The 19,794-nt window shown below is 31.8% G+C and overlaps 2 protein-coding genes across 4 annotated transcripts in view; both read left to right on the top strand.

Moving 5' to 3' along the window:
- The first annotated feature begins 8,749 nt into the window (after window positions 1–8,749).
- LOC146533121 (uncharacterized) lies at window positions 8,750–10,810 on the top strand. Its single transcript, XM_085196648.1, has 2 exons — window positions 8,750–9,060; window positions 9,177–10,810. Exon 2 carries the CDS (start codon window positions 9,283–9,285, stop codon window positions 10,738–10,740), a length of 1,458 nt encoding a protein of 485 aa, XP_085052774.1. The 5' UTR covers window positions 8,750–9,060; window positions 9,177–9,282; the 3' UTR covers window positions 10,741–10,810.
- Window positions 10,811–11,197: 387 nt separating this feature from the next.
- Window positions 11,198–19,794, top strand: part of LOC146533122 (torso-like protein) — a 46,874-nt gene continuing 38,277 nt past the window's right edge. For all 3 annotated transcript variants that reach the window (XM_085196854.1, XM_085196855.1, XM_085196856.1), the window contains exon 1: window positions 11,198–11,475. The gene's annotated coding sequence lies outside the window, so the exon portion shown is untranslated. The remainder of the gene's footprint in view (window positions 11,476–19,794) is intronic.

The following is a 19,794-nucleotide window of genomic DNA, read 5'->3' on the forward strand; positions in this document are numbered from 1 at the left end:
CGGAACTCAACGCTGCGTATTGCCTTGTTACCAGAACCCTACGGGTATATTTAATTAAAGTGTATTAAGAATAGTTTTTATTTAGTAAATAGTGTAAAAATTATGTTTGTATGTTTGTTTTCGTAAAATTTTGTCGAGTGCTCTTACCTTTTCTATTCCTTATTTCAGGGTAGGAAAATAAAGGTCTCTAGCTTTAAGACAGACTTTGTGTCAGACTTTGTGACAGACAGACTTTGTGTTTGAGTATAACGTTAGAGACCGTCGGTAATAACTAAAAGTTCTTATAAAATCAAAACCTCATAGAAATATACACTCAGAGCCCCCAAATCCTCGATCACCTTAATCCTAGCTGCAGATCAAAGTGCTGGACCGTGGTCATCTTATACGCGTAACAATTATAAAAACAACAATATGTTTTAACGTCGGTGTTGCCAAGAAGCAAACCCATTTATGCTCTAGTGCATATCCATTACATATAACAATGTTTAATACCAGCTTAAACCCTCGGTACCACGGAGACGGCTGTTGAAAGTGATGACCAAAAAAATGGCGCCGAATTCCTTGGGCGGTGAGTTTTGTAAACTAATGGCAATGGTGTCGGTATTGGCATATAATACTTTGTGGCTTTTTATTCCAGTTTGTGTTGTTTTATAATGTAAAAGTTCCATTCCATTTGACAATTTTGTATAGGACATAGAATAAATACATTTAATAGATTTTTTGCTAATTATAAAAGCATATAATTAATTCAGTACATAAAACAAACATTAGCCTATATGTTGCTCCATAATCAACTCTATCGGTCAGTGAAAGTCCCATAAAAGTCGATTCAGTTGTTCCCGAGACTAGCCCGGACAAACGGAAAGAAAGACAGACAAAAAAATTGTTACTTTGTATATTCATTATTTATAAAGAAAATATTATGTAAAATTTTAAACTTCAAAAACCACCAATCAAAATTTGCTGTTTATAAAAATAAATTTATGAAATACCTATTGTACTCGAGTGCTACTTCTCGAATTAGATATCGTTCGATGACCATGAATCAATTTCTTTTGGTCAGACTCACTGCATGTAAAATGTAAATGTGAGAGGGATATGAAGAAAAAGGAGAGATTAATTCTAAAGAACACACTTTACTTATTGTTGGCAACGCGATGATGCGTGGATGCAGGAAACACGATTGTCATCATTATTACAGTATACGAAATATATACTTGTAAACTTACTTTACTAAGCATTCAACGATTTTTTTTTCACCTTCCCGCTATATCCCGCATGTAGCAAGGCACTCTGTTCCCTATTTTACCGAATTCTGTAGGCTTTGCGTGTTTAGCGGACTTAACTCGCTTTAGCTCGGCACCAGAGCGAGAACTTCAGCCTACTCTGATACATGCAGAAAGAAGTTTTCCTTTGAAAAAAAAAAACATAATATTAATGATTACTTAGTAGTTAATTTACGTCACTTAGGACGCCATGGAAAAGTTAGTTATATATAAACAGAATGATAGATATGTCATTGCCGTAGTTCATGTTACGGCATGATTACGTCAAATTCATTTTACATTTATAAATAAAAAACCTAGATTTCACAATAACACCTATTCAGTATATTTCGAGAGACATTTACTTCTTAGTAACCGCGTCAAAGAAAGGCAAATCAAAAAGTGATTCGTTATTCGTACAACATGTATCGGCATCGTCAAAGGCACCGCCCGCTTTGTAGCACCGCGTGCGCTACTGGACCTGCCTTTCGAGATTTACAATTGATAATAATTAAGCTCACATTACATATAGTAGGTACTTTCTACAAAGATATTCTTTGTGAAATCATTACTCCTTTTTGTTTCTTGTTTGTTTATTTTTCCTTATACTCGTACTGTATGGCAAATATATTATATGAAAGTAATATTAACACATGTCTTTACAAATCTTTTTCTTTTTCTTTGATTCTAGTTCGAGGTGAAGCAATAAATAATATATGTATATGAAATCTTAATAGTCTTTTTCAGCTTCAAACATTTCTACAGAGAGATAAAGGAAAGTGTTAAGACACTGTTCTCTACATTTCATTTCAAACTGGCTTGCTAAGGTTTAACTGCAACGACTCGTTTTCTCGTTGTCACTAACCGGGGCCGATAGTTTTTTGGACAAACTTCAGAATTGTGTACTGGAAGTATACGTATAAGTATATATATGTATATATAAGTATATATATGTACATTACTATAATATACATTACAATAACTCTTGTAAAACGATCAAATGGCGACATTCCGATATCAACAAGGCACCAGGCGGGCGTTTCAAAGGCATATAAAGTCCAGATTATCCATCAAAGTGCCGATACCTCCCAAGGCGAGGGGATTTTATTTGCAACCCATTGTTGTGGGAAGGTTTGGGCAGATATAGTTGGAGCGAATTGATTTTTTACTATTTCTATGGCAGCTATAAAGAAATATTGACAATTTTATATAAAATAGACTCCTTATTTAATCTTTATGGATTTGGTTTTTTGTGTTGTAAGCCGAGAGTTGTGTTAAGAGTTAAAACACATTCGTCATTCTTTAGAGATTACATGTTTGGTAGAGATTACTTGACGCCAAGTTTTGGACCAAACTGTAAAATAAAATTAAATGTTTTTAAATTACGCTATATTTATATATATATTTGTTTATTTCTACAATTACTTTTTTACCATTAATTATCAGCTCTAATTAAACACAATTAGTCATTCAAAGAACATTTTACTTAGAACTTACGTAAAAAATTGATTTCTTATCTGCTGTACGTCATCAAGTCACGTCAATTTCAATATATGGGTATAATAAATAGCTTTACTATTAAATAAATTACATAATTTTCATAATATTCCACAAAATCAGCTTCTTCATCTTATTCGTGTGTCCTCTAATATACGTGATACTGGCAAATTTTTTTGCACTTGTCATTAAAAAATGAGGCCATTAAATAAAAATTAGGTTCACGCTGTCCCGTACACAGCAGGGTAGGCAGAAGGAACCTAGTGTTAAGACACTCCGTTCCCACTTTCCGCCGAATTCTGGAGACAAAGAGCAAATTATATTTTAACTTATGTCTAATATACTAGCGCGCTCGCGCGGCTTCGCCTGCTTAAATTAGTTAGGTATACGAATATTTATTTCGCGTTCCACCACTCAACAATGCGTTGAGAATTCTGCGGAAATTGAGGAGCAGAGTGTCTTAACACTAGGCTCCCTTTGCCTATCTGCCTTTTGCATGCTTAACCTGCTACGAGACATATTCAGATATGAGACTTCCACTTGCCAAAGTGTTAATATTAAGAAAAACTTATTTTTTCTATTTCTTAGAACTTATTAATAAAATAATAACTTTTAATTAATTTCCAGATATCCAAAAATATACAATTATTTTAAAAGTCGAGCAACCTGAACTTCTGTGAAGACAATCTGTATCATGCAGCGAGACCTGACACCCCGCTGCGTGGGAATTTTGGGAACCCTATTTACTCAAAGTTTTGCAAAATATAAAACAAAAATACTATAATAATATATTTATTTAGATATCCCTTGTAAATAAGAAGTAAACCGTGGTTATATTAGAGTTTTTGTAGCTACCACCTATTGATCTTCATTATTCTGTAAAAGTCTTTATACTTTTCCAATGTTTATTTTAATATACTAGTCAACTACTTACTGCGCCGTCGCGTCGTGGCCAAGTAGGATATTATTCAACTATAAACGCGATGGTTTTAAATACGATTCCCGGCAGAAAAAAAAATATTATTATCATTTCCACACTGTGGTATGTACACATGACACAATATCCCGAAAGTTCATAAACAAGAGAGTGCAAAGAAGAAGATGAGGTCGTGAGAGAAAATGAGGAACATAGTTTTTGAAGTATAAAATAAAATAGAATATACTTTATTGCACACATAAAAGAAATATATAGAAAGAACAACATACATAAAAATGAATGAAAGAAAAAAACACGTATGTAAAAGCGATCTTATTGCTTTAAGCAATCTCTACCAGACAACCTTTGAAACATAGCGGATAAATTGGAATGAGGAAAGGGGGGATAAAATTGGGGGGAGAGGATATAAAATAGGTATCAGTTTTCTCAATTACAGCAAACATATAAATGTATGCAGATAAATATTTAATTAAAATAGCGTTATCAGTTAAAACTAAGCACAAAATAATGAAATAGTTTGATGATTTATTCCAAGCACATTCCACGTCGGCCGGGACGGCGCGGGCGCTCGTGACAGCGGGAGCTTCGGATTGGACCTCACTGTCACTATCATATTCTATATGTACTGATTACAGCCAAATATATTAGAAATATGTTTTTATATAATAACTGGTCATAGGAGCGCAGTGGAATAATGCCTGTATGTAAAGCCGATGATTGTTAGTTCGATCTCCACTCGTGAGAATTATTATTTGCGAATAATTTTCTTTTTCGCGCTCTGGTAAGACACTATCGCAGCGTTAAGTTCTGTTCTTTGACTGTGTTCTGAATTTAGCACAAATATTAATAATATAATATTAATAATATTACCACTTCGACAACATAAAAATAAACATAAAAATTATATAATTTTTGTTCTCAGAAGAAAAACTGAAAGAAAGGAACTGAAGAACAAAAATATTTTGGACTAGCATCACACTTAGTTTATTATTTATTTAAAGTTTATTACTTCAAATATTTAATGAATAATTTATTTTCACCATCGAATGGTTTCACAGTCTTACGGATTAACACATTAAGATATTCCGTATAACGTGTGACATCGTAAAATGTTGAAAATAAATAATTAGTGTAATTAACACAACTGATTTGATCTACCTTTATTTGTTCTAATAATGAGTCTACGCATATTTACATAGCTTTGTCTTCAGGGCAAAATAAATTTAACTTCGAATTGTAATATTGTTTTCTTCAATAAATTAATTATGTAAAACCATTTTGTGTAATAAAAGTCTTGTAATATATACCTGTATGTATAGAAATAGATTTTCTTTCTTACAATGACATTTCAACTTAGTAAAAGGAAAAAAAAACTTAGTAAAGATAATATTATAAAATTATGTTACTAAAGTGATATTTTGTAACACGTTAACGTTAATTTTATTTGCGACTTTTAAATAAGAAAATCCAAGTATGTATTTCTAGGCTGTTTATAATTTCTATTAGAAGCGAGAAAGGGGGCGGGGTAATAAAAGTATTTAAAATAAAATCCATCCTCTACTCTAATAATGTCGACTTTATACTTTCATTTCGTCCACCATTCTGCATGAATTAGCATTGTTTATAGATTCCACCATTCTATAAACAATGCTAATTCGGTGGAAAGGGAGAAATGAGCCGGAGTAACATTAGGTTCCCTCTACTTACCCAGCTATATACGAAATACAGCGTGAAGCTAAAAAATATATATTTATATTTTTTTTTTTCTGTGAACCCTACCAGCACGATGCGTACGCGCAAGTGCCCAGAAGCCGCGTATGACGTGCGCAGCGTGGGGCCAATCTGTGAGATCTCACTGTCTTCCTACCATCGCTCGCCCGCTACTTGATCAACTAAATAAACTGAACGATACCATCTATTTTGTATTACTTTTGATAAAGTTTTTATTTTTGCATGGGAATAAAGTGTATTTTTAGAGTGGCATACATATGAAAACAAAAAGCAGCGAATTTGGACGTTAGAGTTTTTTCTTCTTTCAGTCTTTAGATTTTTTCTTATTATAGTTCTTTAAGAAATAGTTACAGTGGCCTAAGACGTTACTTCAAGTTTGTATAACGCGATAAATTGTAGTTTCGGTTCCCACTCGAGGAATTAAAATGTGCAATGCCTCCAGAATTCGTCGAAAAGTGGGGAACGGAAGTGTCTTTACTACACTAGGTTCCCAGGTCCCCTCTGACTATCCTGCTATGTGCTGTAGACCATAGCAAATATGAGTAGAGCTATTAATATAAAACTTAAATATAGCAATTAGAATGAAATCAATTATATATATGAATTTAAAATATGACTTGTTGTTCCCACCAAAAGCTTGAGACACAGTACAGTAAAATAAATAAAAACATACTAGTATTCATTAAATAGAATATAATTTATAACAAAAATCTATCTGATTACTCCTTCTTCTCACCGCTCTCCGCTTTCGGCTTGTCAAGACGTTTTTTAAGTTCTTCAATTTGTTGCTTTGCTTTTTGGGTGAAGTAACCTTCTTCATGCATTGTTTGTGGATCAACGAATCCTGGCATCTTTACTGTATCGACCTGCTCTTCCCTGGAAGGATCCTTACTATCTGGACGTTTAGTATATCGTTTGTATAGTATTAAATACGATAAAAATCCACATTTGCCAACTAATTTGTCGAAATAAGTCTTGGATAAAGCTGTGGGGTAGAGGGTAGCTATGTATGAGAAAAAATTCACTGTATATTTTGACATTATCAAAATTTTTTAGAAGGTATATAATGACATTTTTGAAGTTTGTAGATATATTTAAAAAAATATATCTTTTGTATTTAAAAATACAGATTACAAATATAAATACTAATCTAAATTATAAACCAGAATAATGTTACGGTACAGTAAGTATGTAGTAACTAAAAACTATAGCAATATTATTTATTGAATTTCATTAATTATTTTATTTTTCAGCTTCACGCTTTTCCCTAATCACAGGATAAGTCGAGAGCACTTAGTGTAAGATACTGTATTTTATATACCAATCGTACCGTAGGACTATTCCATCTATTTTCAGGGTTCCGTACTCAAAAAGTAAAACTTTCACTCAAAAAGTAAAACTTTCACAAACCGTGATATATAATTTAATAAATTAAATTTTTAAAAACGATATAATTCTGTTACCTCTATGACAACAAATACTAAAAATCTGAATATATTTAATATTTAAAGGGACTCCCATATAACAAACACGAAATTATATCTTAATAGTAGTTCTTCTCTTAAAGTGTAAGGGAGGATTGTAGATCTTTACGCTTTACAAAAGGCAGCACTATAGTGCGTATTACAGAAGAAAAAAATATTATTCTCGAAAGACGATACATATTCTCCTTATGTAATATGGTAATTATAAAATAATATACCGTCGGTATATATATCTATTATAGGTACAAAATAATATCGTAAACTAAAAAGATATGATTAATCTTATAATTTTAAGAAAAAATAATAGAATACATTTTAAAACTATTTATTACACTTTTTTCACAATTTATTCATTGATCAATTCATATTTAAAAAAACCTCACTTTTCCTTTTTTTGAGTTAAATCACCGACTTTACTTTCTTTAAGTTTCTTCTTCAGTTTCTCCAATTGCTCTCTCTGTTTATTAAAGAAGAATTGTTCCTCCTGAGCTGTTCCATACTGGCCTAAGCTACCACCAGATTCTCTGATAGATCCACCAGCTCCACCACCCTTGCCAGCCCCACACCCTGGAATTCCAGTAGGATTGGTATAGCTCTTGTTTCTTACAAAGACATTAAAGTCTCTACCTTTCTTTTTTTCAAGGAGATAGCTTAAAAAGAAATTTTTATTGGAAATTTTATTTAAGCGAGCTTGAAATGAATTGGATATACGGTATAACATTTTTTTAGTCGGTGACAACTGTCAATGGCAGTTTTCATTCGGCAAGTCAAATTATTTTTTTTCAACCAGTACTAAGTAAATGGAATATAGTAATATATAAATGTCATTAATAAATTGTCTTTCTTTTTATAAGTAGCTACCGAAACCGGCATTTATGGTACCTACATTGAATCCTCTAGTTCTAGTATTTAATCTGGCTGCGTTAATTTTTTACAAAAAAGTAATATTAAAGTAAATTGAAAAAGTAGGTAATTGTAATATGAAATTTGTAAAAATATAAAATATTCTTTAATTATGCTCTATACATTTAACGGCTATTATCGGCATAAGCGTAACCTAGTGTGATAATATAATATACTTAGTTTATTAAAATCGTTATTATTGTATTAAAGTGAATTACTATATGATGAAATTGACTATACTGACCAATGAACACACAATACGTCAAAAATTCAGGAAAAAGTAGAGAACGGAGTGTCTTAAATCTATGTTACCTCTGCTATGAGTGAGATATAGGGTGAAACTAAGTAAACAGACATTTAAGTTTCATTAATAGAAGACATCTATTAATCAAACTAAGAATGTAAGATTAATTTTATATGAGACTCCGGACCGATCGTGGAGTGTAAAAGAACGATAAATTTACACACAAAACCAGGCCACTATATTAGTTAATTTATATTTTAATATATACCGTTACAAAGTTATATTGATAATGTTATTTGTTTCAGTTAATTGTTAGTAAATTTAGTTTTAGTTGGTAATTGTCTTAATTTTTTTTAATTAGCGCTATTATAAATTAGATGGCGTTGACAAAATTTTATTAGTTTAGTAGTGTAGTCCTCTTGTACGTCATGGGAATATTTCAGGTACGTAATATAACTAAGAAGCTATACGTATTTACCGCATACCAACAAAAATTAGAAAAAAGGAAGTGGGAATTGGGGAAAGGAGTATCTTAACACTAAAGCATTTACTCCATTCCCCACTTTCCCCTAAATAACGTGAAATTTCATATAGAGTGCCGGAATTTAACACTGCCCTTTGTCTACCTGAGCGGAGAAATGAAAATAATTAACATAAAATCATTTCTTCGGGTGTAAATCCTACTGTCTCATTTTTTTATTGCAAAAGAGGGTAACGTGCTGATAGGCGGAAACTTTGCCCACGGATAGGTATATACAACCTGAGGGGATTGCAGATGTGTTGCCTGCCTTGAGTATGAAAGTGTACCTAAACCTCATACTTGAAAGCCCTCACGCCATAGTGCTAAGAATAGACTTTAAAAGGAAGATCATTCCATAGCTTGCACTTACTCACGCATGCATCCAAGGACCAAAAAATCTATGTTTATTGCAAAATTTAATGCATAATTTCGTTTCAGATCCTACTATGCTGTTGCATAGTTGTAACAATTGCTGCAAGGTAATATATTATGATGATCGAATAAAATGTTTAGTACATAAAGAAATAATTTAATATTTCTTAATATATTTTTTTAAGTTATCAAATAAAAGTTTTGTTCAAATTTAATTTTCCAGAAGACCACACGGTACGCACGGTATAGTTTCATCAACATTAAATAACGTCCCACATGAGCAATGCTACTGTATTCCTAAAAGCGTCACAGGACTGCGAGTGTCAGACATGCAAGTGCCTCAAAAAGAAAGATTAATTGTTTATTTATATAAAAACGTATACGGTGAAGTAACCCTGCATATACCAAGTGTTGACCGACAAAGAGTTTTACCAGATTTACCAATAGATACTAACGACATATTGGAAGGAAACGTAACATATACAATCGATGAGCTATTCCGTTCAAATATGTCATATACGTTAATTGGAGAAGATAACATCTATGCCTTTCCAGATACTGATTCATCTGTCTACAATCATTACAATATGTACATGCACAAAAAACCAAAGGAAACTGGAAACCGCCATTTGCACTGGGGAACTCATTCACAGAAATATCCTGGGATTCCTAAGCGCGATGGTCATAGAGGTGTCGAACCGGATTCGGATACTGACGAAGTTCCTTTAAAAGATGTAACTAATTTATACACAACATTAACTAAGAACGTTCTCCGACCACCTAAAAAACGAATGGATCATGTTCTACGCATAATGGAAATGCTTAATAAAAAAAACAAAAGTCCATTCTCATGGATTTCAGGTCAACCAATAGATACAGATTTAGTTGACTTAACTGAAGTAACCGGTCCTAAAGTGCATATTAACACCCTACTACCGTTGGAAGGTTTTCATACAGGACATGTACACGTACCAAAGCAGTCTCACCGTGTAACTCCTGGGTTGGACAAAGAAATGGGTATACCCGATCACCATTTAAAAAATATTCCTCATCTTAACCAATTCGAGTTCTGGCTACGTTCACAAATGAACAATCTGAAGAATAATAAGTGGTTCGCAAAGTTTGCCGTAGACATTAACACTTTAAAAGTGCTCTTAATCAATGCCTTACAAAATAATGGTATACGAATATCTCATGTCGCTGGTGCATTAATTGATTCAAATGGAAACAGCATTAGAATGGACAATGTAAAATTAAACCCAGTGTTATTAGGAGATCCCAAGGAATATTATAAGCGATTTGCAATAAAAGGTTGCTTGTCACCACACGAATTGCCACATATAGAAACTGTTTTGATGTCTTCTTCCAATCCTCCACGAATATTAGGCATAATACCTTTAGGGAACAATTTACTTACATCTAGATTAAACACACATGTTCCAATCTGCTCCCAATCTAATCATAAGCCAGGTACCAGATGTCGTCATTTGTCGTTAGTGGGTTCCGATGAAAACGGGCCGTTTAATCGTAAAATTGTTCTCAGTAGTTTATATCGTAGAAAAAATGGCGACGACATGGATAATTTGGATATTCCTGCGTTAATGACTGGTGAATCTTTAGAAACTGATGAAAACGTTGAACATGAAAAGGAAGATGTAAAATCTTCTGAAGAAATTACACTACAGGAAATTGGTACAGATGGTGATTACGACGATCTTGGAATAAGAGTACTTGGGGGTAACTCAGCAACAAGCAGTGGTGCACCTATTAACAATAAAGGCAGATAGTGAGATTAAGGTGAAATAATATATTATTATATTTTCTGTCCATTAGTATTTACTATTTATGTAATCAAATTTTATGCCTAAAATTAATAAATCATTCATATGTATTATATTAAGGATTTTTTTATATCCCAATTTCAAAAATTACCGCCATCTGTCTTATAATAGAAGAACGTACTATATAACCTTCTGAGTGTTGCTCAGTAGCGCCATCTCTTTTTGAATATTAAAACTATATTGAAGTAGTTTGTGTTAATTGCGCTAGGTGTCAGTAAAACAATATGTCAATCCATTTACCAACAATTCACAATAAGAAAGTATTTTTTGACTTTTTAAACTTTTCTAATTCTATACTAATTAAAATATTACAAAAAACATATTATTTAATATTAAATTTAGTAATGATTTGTTGAATATTACTATCAAAATAAAAGCTAAGCATTAGCCGCCAGCCAGTTTTCAACTTATGTTAGTCAGTCAGTGACCGAGTCGAAAGGAGGGAGTGTAGTTGCGCGCTAAAAATAACATCGAAACTTTAAATAAAAAACAAAATCGCTGTGACGATGAAACAATATTACAATAAAAGCGAATCAAAATCCATTTACAAAGTTATGTGTTAATTTATTATACAATTTTTCGTTGTTTCGTTAATAAATTTTATCGTGCAGCTATGAAAGGATGTTAGTGAATTGACCAAATATCCGCCTCTTTTTGAAAATTAATGGAATTACATTACTGGTAAGTTCTTTAAATAGCTTCACTTCGACTTGAGTTGAGAAATTATGTTATTTTCATTTATTTCACAAGTTACAAAAACGTATTTTAATGTTGTTCCTTTCATTCTAAACTTAGTTTCTGCAAGTATCTCACGGTTTTCGTTTTATAGCCAAGCCTTATGATTGTTTCTGTTTTATTTTTACTTGTATTCACTCAATTTTATGAGAAGTCACAAATTTTGAAAGAAATAACCATATGTTAAGCAATGGAGAATAAGTTATTATATATTTTTATAGTTGTACTATAGGTATCTGTTATGTTATTGTGTTATTCACGTATATCATTACATGGAGAAAATAGTGACAAGACACTACGTTTAACAGTTTTCATTGAATTAGATTTTCATTGTACCTATCAACAATTGTTACGACACCTGGTGCTGAACTGGTTAAGAAGAATTGCACACCTGTACCCGTATTCGCATTACCAATATTCTAACCCTGTTGCACCTATATTTTGATAGGAAATATTCTTTAAATACATTCACATTTTGATATTTATTTATTGTTAGTGAAAAGTCTCTTTAGTGGCCAATTTCCCCTCACATATTACCGACACTGCACTATTTACCAAAAAAAAAAATAGGAAAATGAACCCCATAACCATCACGTTCACTCACCCAATCTCCAACTGCACCACATTGACTTTGTTATAAATAAACCAGTGGTAAAACACTCCATACCCTGATTTCCGAGACATTGCGTGTTAAATCGCGGAACTCAACGCCGCGCTGTCTTGTTATAACCAGAGCCTGTAATGAAAAGATTGAATTTCTTCAAGTAGGATCGAACCCACAACCGTCGCGTCACATAACTATAAAAGAATATAATAAATAAGAAATCATTATTCTTTAAACCTTACTCAATAATTCTCTCTCTATACATATATATTTTGCAACTTTTCGCCCGAACAACCTTGACTTGCTTGTTTTTAAAGTCATACAGTATATTATAGTATATTGTATTATAGTAATAATTAAATATTAATGCAAAACATACTAATATTAAGCGAATGTAACTTGAGTTACAATCGGTATCTGATAAGAAAAAATAATGGAACTATATTTTACGAGCTTAGCTTATTAAACAATAGGAATTCGTAAGATTGGGAATAATGTTACTTCATATAATTGTGTATATAAAAAACAATTTTCGCTTTTATTCTCATAGCAGAGTAGGCAGAGGAAACTTAGTGTTAAGACACTCCGTTTCTCACTTTCCACATTATTTTCGAGACATTGCGGAAATCAACGCCGCACTTACTTCTATATGTTACTCATTGTTATATAAAATAATTCATCGAATGTAAAAAATCTGCATACTTTTAATTAATTCGTCTATCTTAGCCTGTGTGGCAATAAGCTTTGCTGAAACAGATAAGGGAAACGTCTATTTTATTTATAGATATCGATTCTTGTATTAACGGGGATTCAAACCCACAAATATTGCATTGACATTTAAATGTACCACAGGGACTTTCATAAATATTAATTAATATAATAAATAACTTTCAACGATCATTTGTCTCGGTATCTTGTTTACAATTTGATGAATTTATTACTGAGATAATTAATTATTAAAATTAATATAATGTAATTAGGAATATTGTTCTACTGCACTATAATAACATATTTTCATTATAATTGACCTAGTGGTCTGTAAGTGATTATTTTCTAAGCTAGAGGTCGTGGATTTTAGTCTGTTAATTTTAATTATTTTTAAATGATACATGTATATTTTCTTAGTCGATTAAATCATAGATTATTGTAACAGCAAAACAAATTGTTTTAAAATACTTAGTTAAGAAATAAACATAAATTTATCGATGAATCATGAATCTATCAATCTCATCATGGAAAATAATAACAAATATTAAGTACTACTTTACGCTTGCTTTAAGAGTAAGGAGAAAACGGAGAAGACAGAGAAAGAGCCTGTATAGCTCATCTTGACTTACAACATTGTAAAAGCGAGCCTTGTGGGTTCGATTCCTCAACAAAAAATCTCCTAAAAATTTAGCTGAAAGTGAGGAACGGAGTTCTTTAACACTAGGTTCCCTTTGCCTACCTTATTATATGCGGGATACACAATGATGCTAAAATAAAGTAACTGTTAGATAACCATATCCATATAACGTTACATATTGGTAATTTCGTTACACTTATTTCAAATATATATTTGAAACAATCAATAAATAAAATAAAAAATGTGTTTCGTAATAATTCTAATGCAGGTCAACTAAACTTTTTTAGCCTTAACGGGTCCAGTGAAGCGTGTCAATGTTGCCACTGCAAGGTGTTAAGTAATACCCCATGTAACGAATCGTTATAAATCAGGTGTATTAAATGTTAAACTAGGTTTTATTTGCGGCTTCGCCTGCATGGTGAAAAGAAAAAAAATGGACTATTTTGGTTAAAAATCAATCGTTGAAAGTGCCAACATTGTTTATTTTATTAGTCCGTTCACCACTTTCTGTCCAATTATCGAGGAATTGTGTGTTGAATGGCAAAAGTAAACGCCGCGAGTTGTCTACAAAATAGTGTATTTACACTATTTTGTAGACTCACTGTAAATTGGTTTACTCAATATTTTGCTCGTGATATTGTGGCATACCTAAGTCCTCAGCCTGCGGCTTTTCAAGGTCTCACCGAATATCAGTTTTATTAATGTTTGGATTCCACTCTATTATTCTTTATTTTTTATAATAAATCTAATTTTGAGTATCGGAGCTTTTTAAAATTCTCGGAGTTTTTAATTTCAAAATCTAAAAACAACTAAAACAGAGTATCACAACATGTTACTCTCCGTAATCAGAATACCTACTAAAAATTTCCTGTGTAAGTTTTATGTGCAATAAAGTATATTGTATTGTATTAAAATACTATTTAATAATCTTAGGTCTGTACATATCTCTTAAGTCTTACAATATGGAGAGTAGTCACTGACACCTTAGTGAAAATATATACTATTCTCCACTTTGTATACATTACATACATTTAAAGTATAAAGAACCTCAAATAGAAACAAACTCGTAACAATAATGGATTCACTAAGACGTTGTTCCAATGCGCCACGAGGACCTTATATCTATCTATCTATATTAAGATTTAAGAGACAATTTCATCAGATAATATTTAACGACACCTGTCACTTACAACACTGGTCCAGAAGAAGGCAAAACGCAAATGATTTCGATTTCGTTAGTGTCTGGTGTAATTTTACAAGCATATTGCCTTCTTGAGACGTTCACTCAATATCAGAATTAATGAACAGATTTTATAAAACAAGGTTTATTTCGTCATTTTGTTTCGTTAGATAGCGGAGATTAAAGATTTTTTTATGTAAAACTGTAATTCTAATTTGTCTTGCTAATTTATATACATTTTTAATATAATTCAAAATAAGTAAATATATTATTTTTCTTCATAATGAAGCCAAAAGCTTCAATTCTCTCGACGTGCCCAATAAAAATATTCTAAAACTGCAATACACAACTTTAAATCCATGCAAATTATTGATTGGAAGAAACATAAAATTTTCACGCCCACCTATGAAATAGCTGACCAAACTGGCATTCAAAACCTGCTCTGCTTCCGTGTCTATCCATTTATCACCTAACCCCGCGACCTTGCGCTGAAATGTCATATCGAGAGCTTATTTAGGAATGCTATAAAACTTAGATATTATGAAGTCTTCAAATTTAAAAATATTTAGTAGATTTTAATCTCAAATCGGGTGGTATTTTAATTTTATGTAATTTTCCAGTCGTGTTATCCCAAATGATCTACTTTTACTCAGTTCAAAATATTCTTATAATAAAATACGTACTACAAACAATAAACAAAATATAAAATCTCAGTATTTCATACAAATAATTGACGGCAAGATGGGCATAAAAAGTAGCATCCAGGAAACACTTTAGTTAAGTGGCGCCGGCGCAGACACGTGCAACCACGTCTTGTTACGACGACGACGAGGTCCTCGTCGTATGATATTTGACTCCCACTTCACTTTTGAGGTATAAACTCTTTATATTCAAGGTTTTGATTTCAAATTTAAGTGATAAAATGTCTAGAAATCTATACTTGTGTCTTTTAAATCTAATATTTTTAGACCAATTGATTGAAAAAGTATAAGCAATTAGTTCTTTTATTATATTTTATGAGATTAAAACCTCAAAATTCAGTAAATTTAATCTACGGTAGTACAATACGGCTATCAATTCTACTACCAGCAAAATATAAATAAAAGAAAAAATCGTGCAAATCAAGAAATTTCACAACATCTATCTTTTTATTCTAGATTTAATTATAAAACATTTTTTTATTGTTATGGTACAAGTATCATCTAAAAGCTGGTACTCCGTGACCACGATCGATTGAAGTCATTGATGAAATAAATTAAGCATGAGCTTGACTCACGATTGCTACTTTATAATTCTTATTATTTGGACATGGCCGTTTAATCACGATTTGCTTAAAAATGTCTATTAATTTCATTTTTAATATTTCATGTGTTATTTCTAACAGAATATATTTATTCAATAATCTTAGTTAACCTTCATCTGTGTTAAGTAGCGGAAACCAACGCCGAACATTGTCTTACAAGGCTGCGAAAGAAAAATATTAAAAAACTTAAGTATGGTTATACTCTTTCAAGTGGGCAGTAAATACACCAAGGACTAGTATGTATATGTATATAACAGCTATATAGAATTAATATCAGAATAACATATATACAATATTTAAATATATAACTCTTCAAAACACTATTCTAATTTAGAGATGTATGAAAACAACATTAAATATATAACAATAATCTATATATATAAAAGGACTTGTCCTCACTGACTGAGGTAAGACGCACGCACAGCCGTAACCGCTGATGGTAGAAACGTTAAATTTGGACAAAAGTTTACTTTCGTAATCTGGACATCCACTAAGAAGGGATTTTGAAAAATTTTAACCCTAAAGGGGTGAAATAGGGGTTCAAAGTTTGTATGGAAAAAAATTTAAATCGGCACCGATTTTTATAAAATTTTAAATTTAGATTTTTAAAAGTATTTAATTGAACACGTATTTCATTGTTTTCTAGAATTCTCTCCCTAAGGGTGCAAATAAGGGGTTGAAAGTTTGTATGGAAAAATCTTTAAATCGCCACCGATTTTTATAAAATTTGAAATTTAGACTCTTAAAAATATTTCATTGAACACATGTTTCATGGGTTATTAGAATTCACCCTTAAATACGCAAGCGAAGCTGCGCGCGTCCGCTAGTAATAACATATTTATCTTTTGGTTAATATTTCATATTCACATAAAAACATGGCATTGAAGGAATTTAGAGGCGGAAAACGAATATAACTTATCTTTTTTTTAGTATCCTGTGAATTTAAAAAACCCATGCAAAGTAGCTTCCCAAGGTGAAGCCAGTAAGGTTAAATTTCACAAGTCGCTAGTTGCGCATCTTGGAACAGGTTATGCATTAAGAAAATATTTCTTCACATCCACGTGTTCTTAGATATCGAGTGTAAATAATTTTTGGTACCGGTTTTGTCCATAAGAAGTAATGTCAAATGTAACAAAAATAAAGAAACAATACATAAAATATAAAAATCAAAAGACATGCTTTTATTGATGCTGTCATGTAATGGCTAATGACATTGTCTTGTTCTTTATAGCAGGCGCGGCAGGATAGGTAGAGGGAACCTGGGACCCTAGTGACCCACCCACCCTAGGAACTCAACGGTAGGATTTTCCTCGTTACCAGAACGAGGAAATGAAAGTATTAAGTATTTTATTTCCTCTAGTAGGAACTGAACCCACAACCTATCCCTGCGCCACGACTGGCCTTGTTCCTTAGTGCGGAGAATCAGCAGTAAATTAGAGAACAGAGTAACCTCAGAGTAATTATATTACTACAAGTTTAAATTATTTTCATTAATTATACAGAAATTTATTGTGTTAACAATGGAACCGCCAGTTTTAGCATAGCCATTTTTTTAATTAAATTAAATGTAGCTTAGAAATAAGAATAAAATTTAGCTAACCAAAACTAAACATATAAATATAAATATATAAGCATATTTCCCACGTTCTAAATCCACCAAAACATATATTACTACATACTTAACGCCCATTGTTGTCCGCACGTCCGTCCGTACATATAATGTGGGTTAAAGGATCAACAGCCAATACTGTAGACGCAAAGTCAGACGGGAAGCGCTAATTTACGGGCTGGGCTCTCGGGGTCAATTGAATATTGCGTTTGATACTTACACTAGCTTTTACACTTTATGAGTTATGACTGGACGGACGTTTGTTCTCTTTGTTACCTTATTTAAGTGTAGACTAGTGGAAGTAACTGGATTTTACTAACTGAAATAAAAAAGACTAATAAGTTAATTATTGTTAATATTAATTTAAAGATTAGATAATAATTTCAAAGGCAAACTAAATTTAGAGTTGAATTATTAAATTCGCTAAAACTTTAGCTATCAATGTAATTATATTGTCAAGTACAAGCACAAGCGGGCGAAGCCACACGGTGGCTACTAGTAAGTAATATTATCAATAAACTTAATTTTTAAAACTTAAAACGCACTTTTTACTAAAACCAATTATATTTTTTGTAACTCGTTAAGTACCTGTACTCCGAAGAAGGGGCTAATGTTGACATCCGCTAAGTTTTTGCTTAATTTCCATAATTCCATATTAACCTTTTCGGATGTTGCCTGGGTCGTGTGGTGTTTTGTAACCTCATGCTTGTATCATTAATTATGTATTTTACACCTAACTGTTGTATTAAAGTTATTATAATAATACTTATTATAATAAATATTTTGTGGGGCAGTCTGTTTGTAAGGTGATAGACGTGGGTTCGATCCCCAATCATGGCAATGTATTATTTTTATTTACTTTCTAACAAAACAAAGTGGGGCGTTGACGGCTCAACAAGTCGGCACTTGTTGGGGAAAATGGAGAACTGAGCGTCTTGACACTAAGTTCTATACGAGATAAAATATAAAGTATAAAAAAATATTTTAAAAGTTAAATGAAGGCGATGAAACGAATCGTTATAATAATAATAAGATAATTGATTTATTATTATTAAATTGATCTTCATCATTTGTTTCAATAGCTTAAATGTATTGTTAACAAAAGCTTTCAATATTTATTAAATATCGATACATTTAGTAATAATATGTTTAACTTTATTATTTATGAACCCTATGAATGTATAAATAAAATAGGCAGTGGCACAAGCATGTGACTGACACGCAACAGAGGTTCAGTTGATGAATTATTTAAACCTCTCCTCTCTATGGTAACGAGACAAAACGCGGCGTTGGGATCCGACACTCAACCCGGAATGCTTCGAGAATTCTGCGGAAAGTGAGACAGAGACACTAGATTTTTCTAACTAGGCTAAAGAAATTAAAATAAAAAGACTAATTTAAAAATAATTATTTTGGGTTCTATTCCTTTGATAAATTCGTTGTTTTTTTTTTTAAACATATCCATCACGTACAGACAGTGTCAGTTACATTTTTATTATATGTATAGATAAAGGTCGGTAAGTTTCGAAATAATAATAAATAGTGTTCATCTTTGTAATGTATAGAGGTATAAAGTAATAAATTGTATTTCATTACCGCACCGGGCCTGAGACACGTGACCTACGACGGCCATGACTCATTTCTGAGGCTGTTTTTTACTTCATTAATAATTTTAAGATTTTTATTCTATAGTTATTAAAAACAAAAATATTAATAATGTTTATGTTAGAAGTTGGTATATCGGGGAACCTAAGATTCAATTATATATTTTTTTTACTTAACAAAAAGTAATTGAAATGTAAAAAAAAGGAACTTATTTCGGGCAGCTTACTGTACCTTGGAATAAGGTTATAGTTACTGATCACGTTAGAAACCACAAGTGTTAAAATCCTCTGTGCCAAAATGATCACTATTATAGAATACATAGAGATTACTATCTCTTAAAAGTATTGTGCGCAACGCTTTGAATACAAATTTGATGAAGCTTACTTTTTACCGTATATGTCATTTACATGTAACCCTTCTGCCACATTTGTATCATGGAGTGGAATGGAATGGCATATTTATAACCTAAATTTACTGATAAAGTTTCAGATAACCATAATCCTGACTATTATTTTTCCAAAAAAGTGTGACAACATCCGTAATTTAAAAGGATTTTTCTTATTTTTTGAATATTTTCTTCCTGAGTGAACTATGGGAACTTCTTCTACTGTACTATTCG

Source organism: Heliconius melpomene, chromosome 13 (assembly GCF_056956725.1).
Source record: "Heliconius melpomene rosina isolate 202511_hmr_F chromosome 13, ASM5695672v1, whole genome shotgun sequence".
NCBI lineage: Eukaryota > Metazoa > Arthropoda > Insecta > Lepidoptera > Nymphalidae > Heliconius > Heliconius melpomene.

Coding starts and splice junctions, on each gene's coding strand:
- LOC146533121 (XM_085196648.1), top strand. CDS start 9,283: ATGCAAGTGCCTCAAAAAGAAAGATTAATTGTTTATTTATATAAAAAC.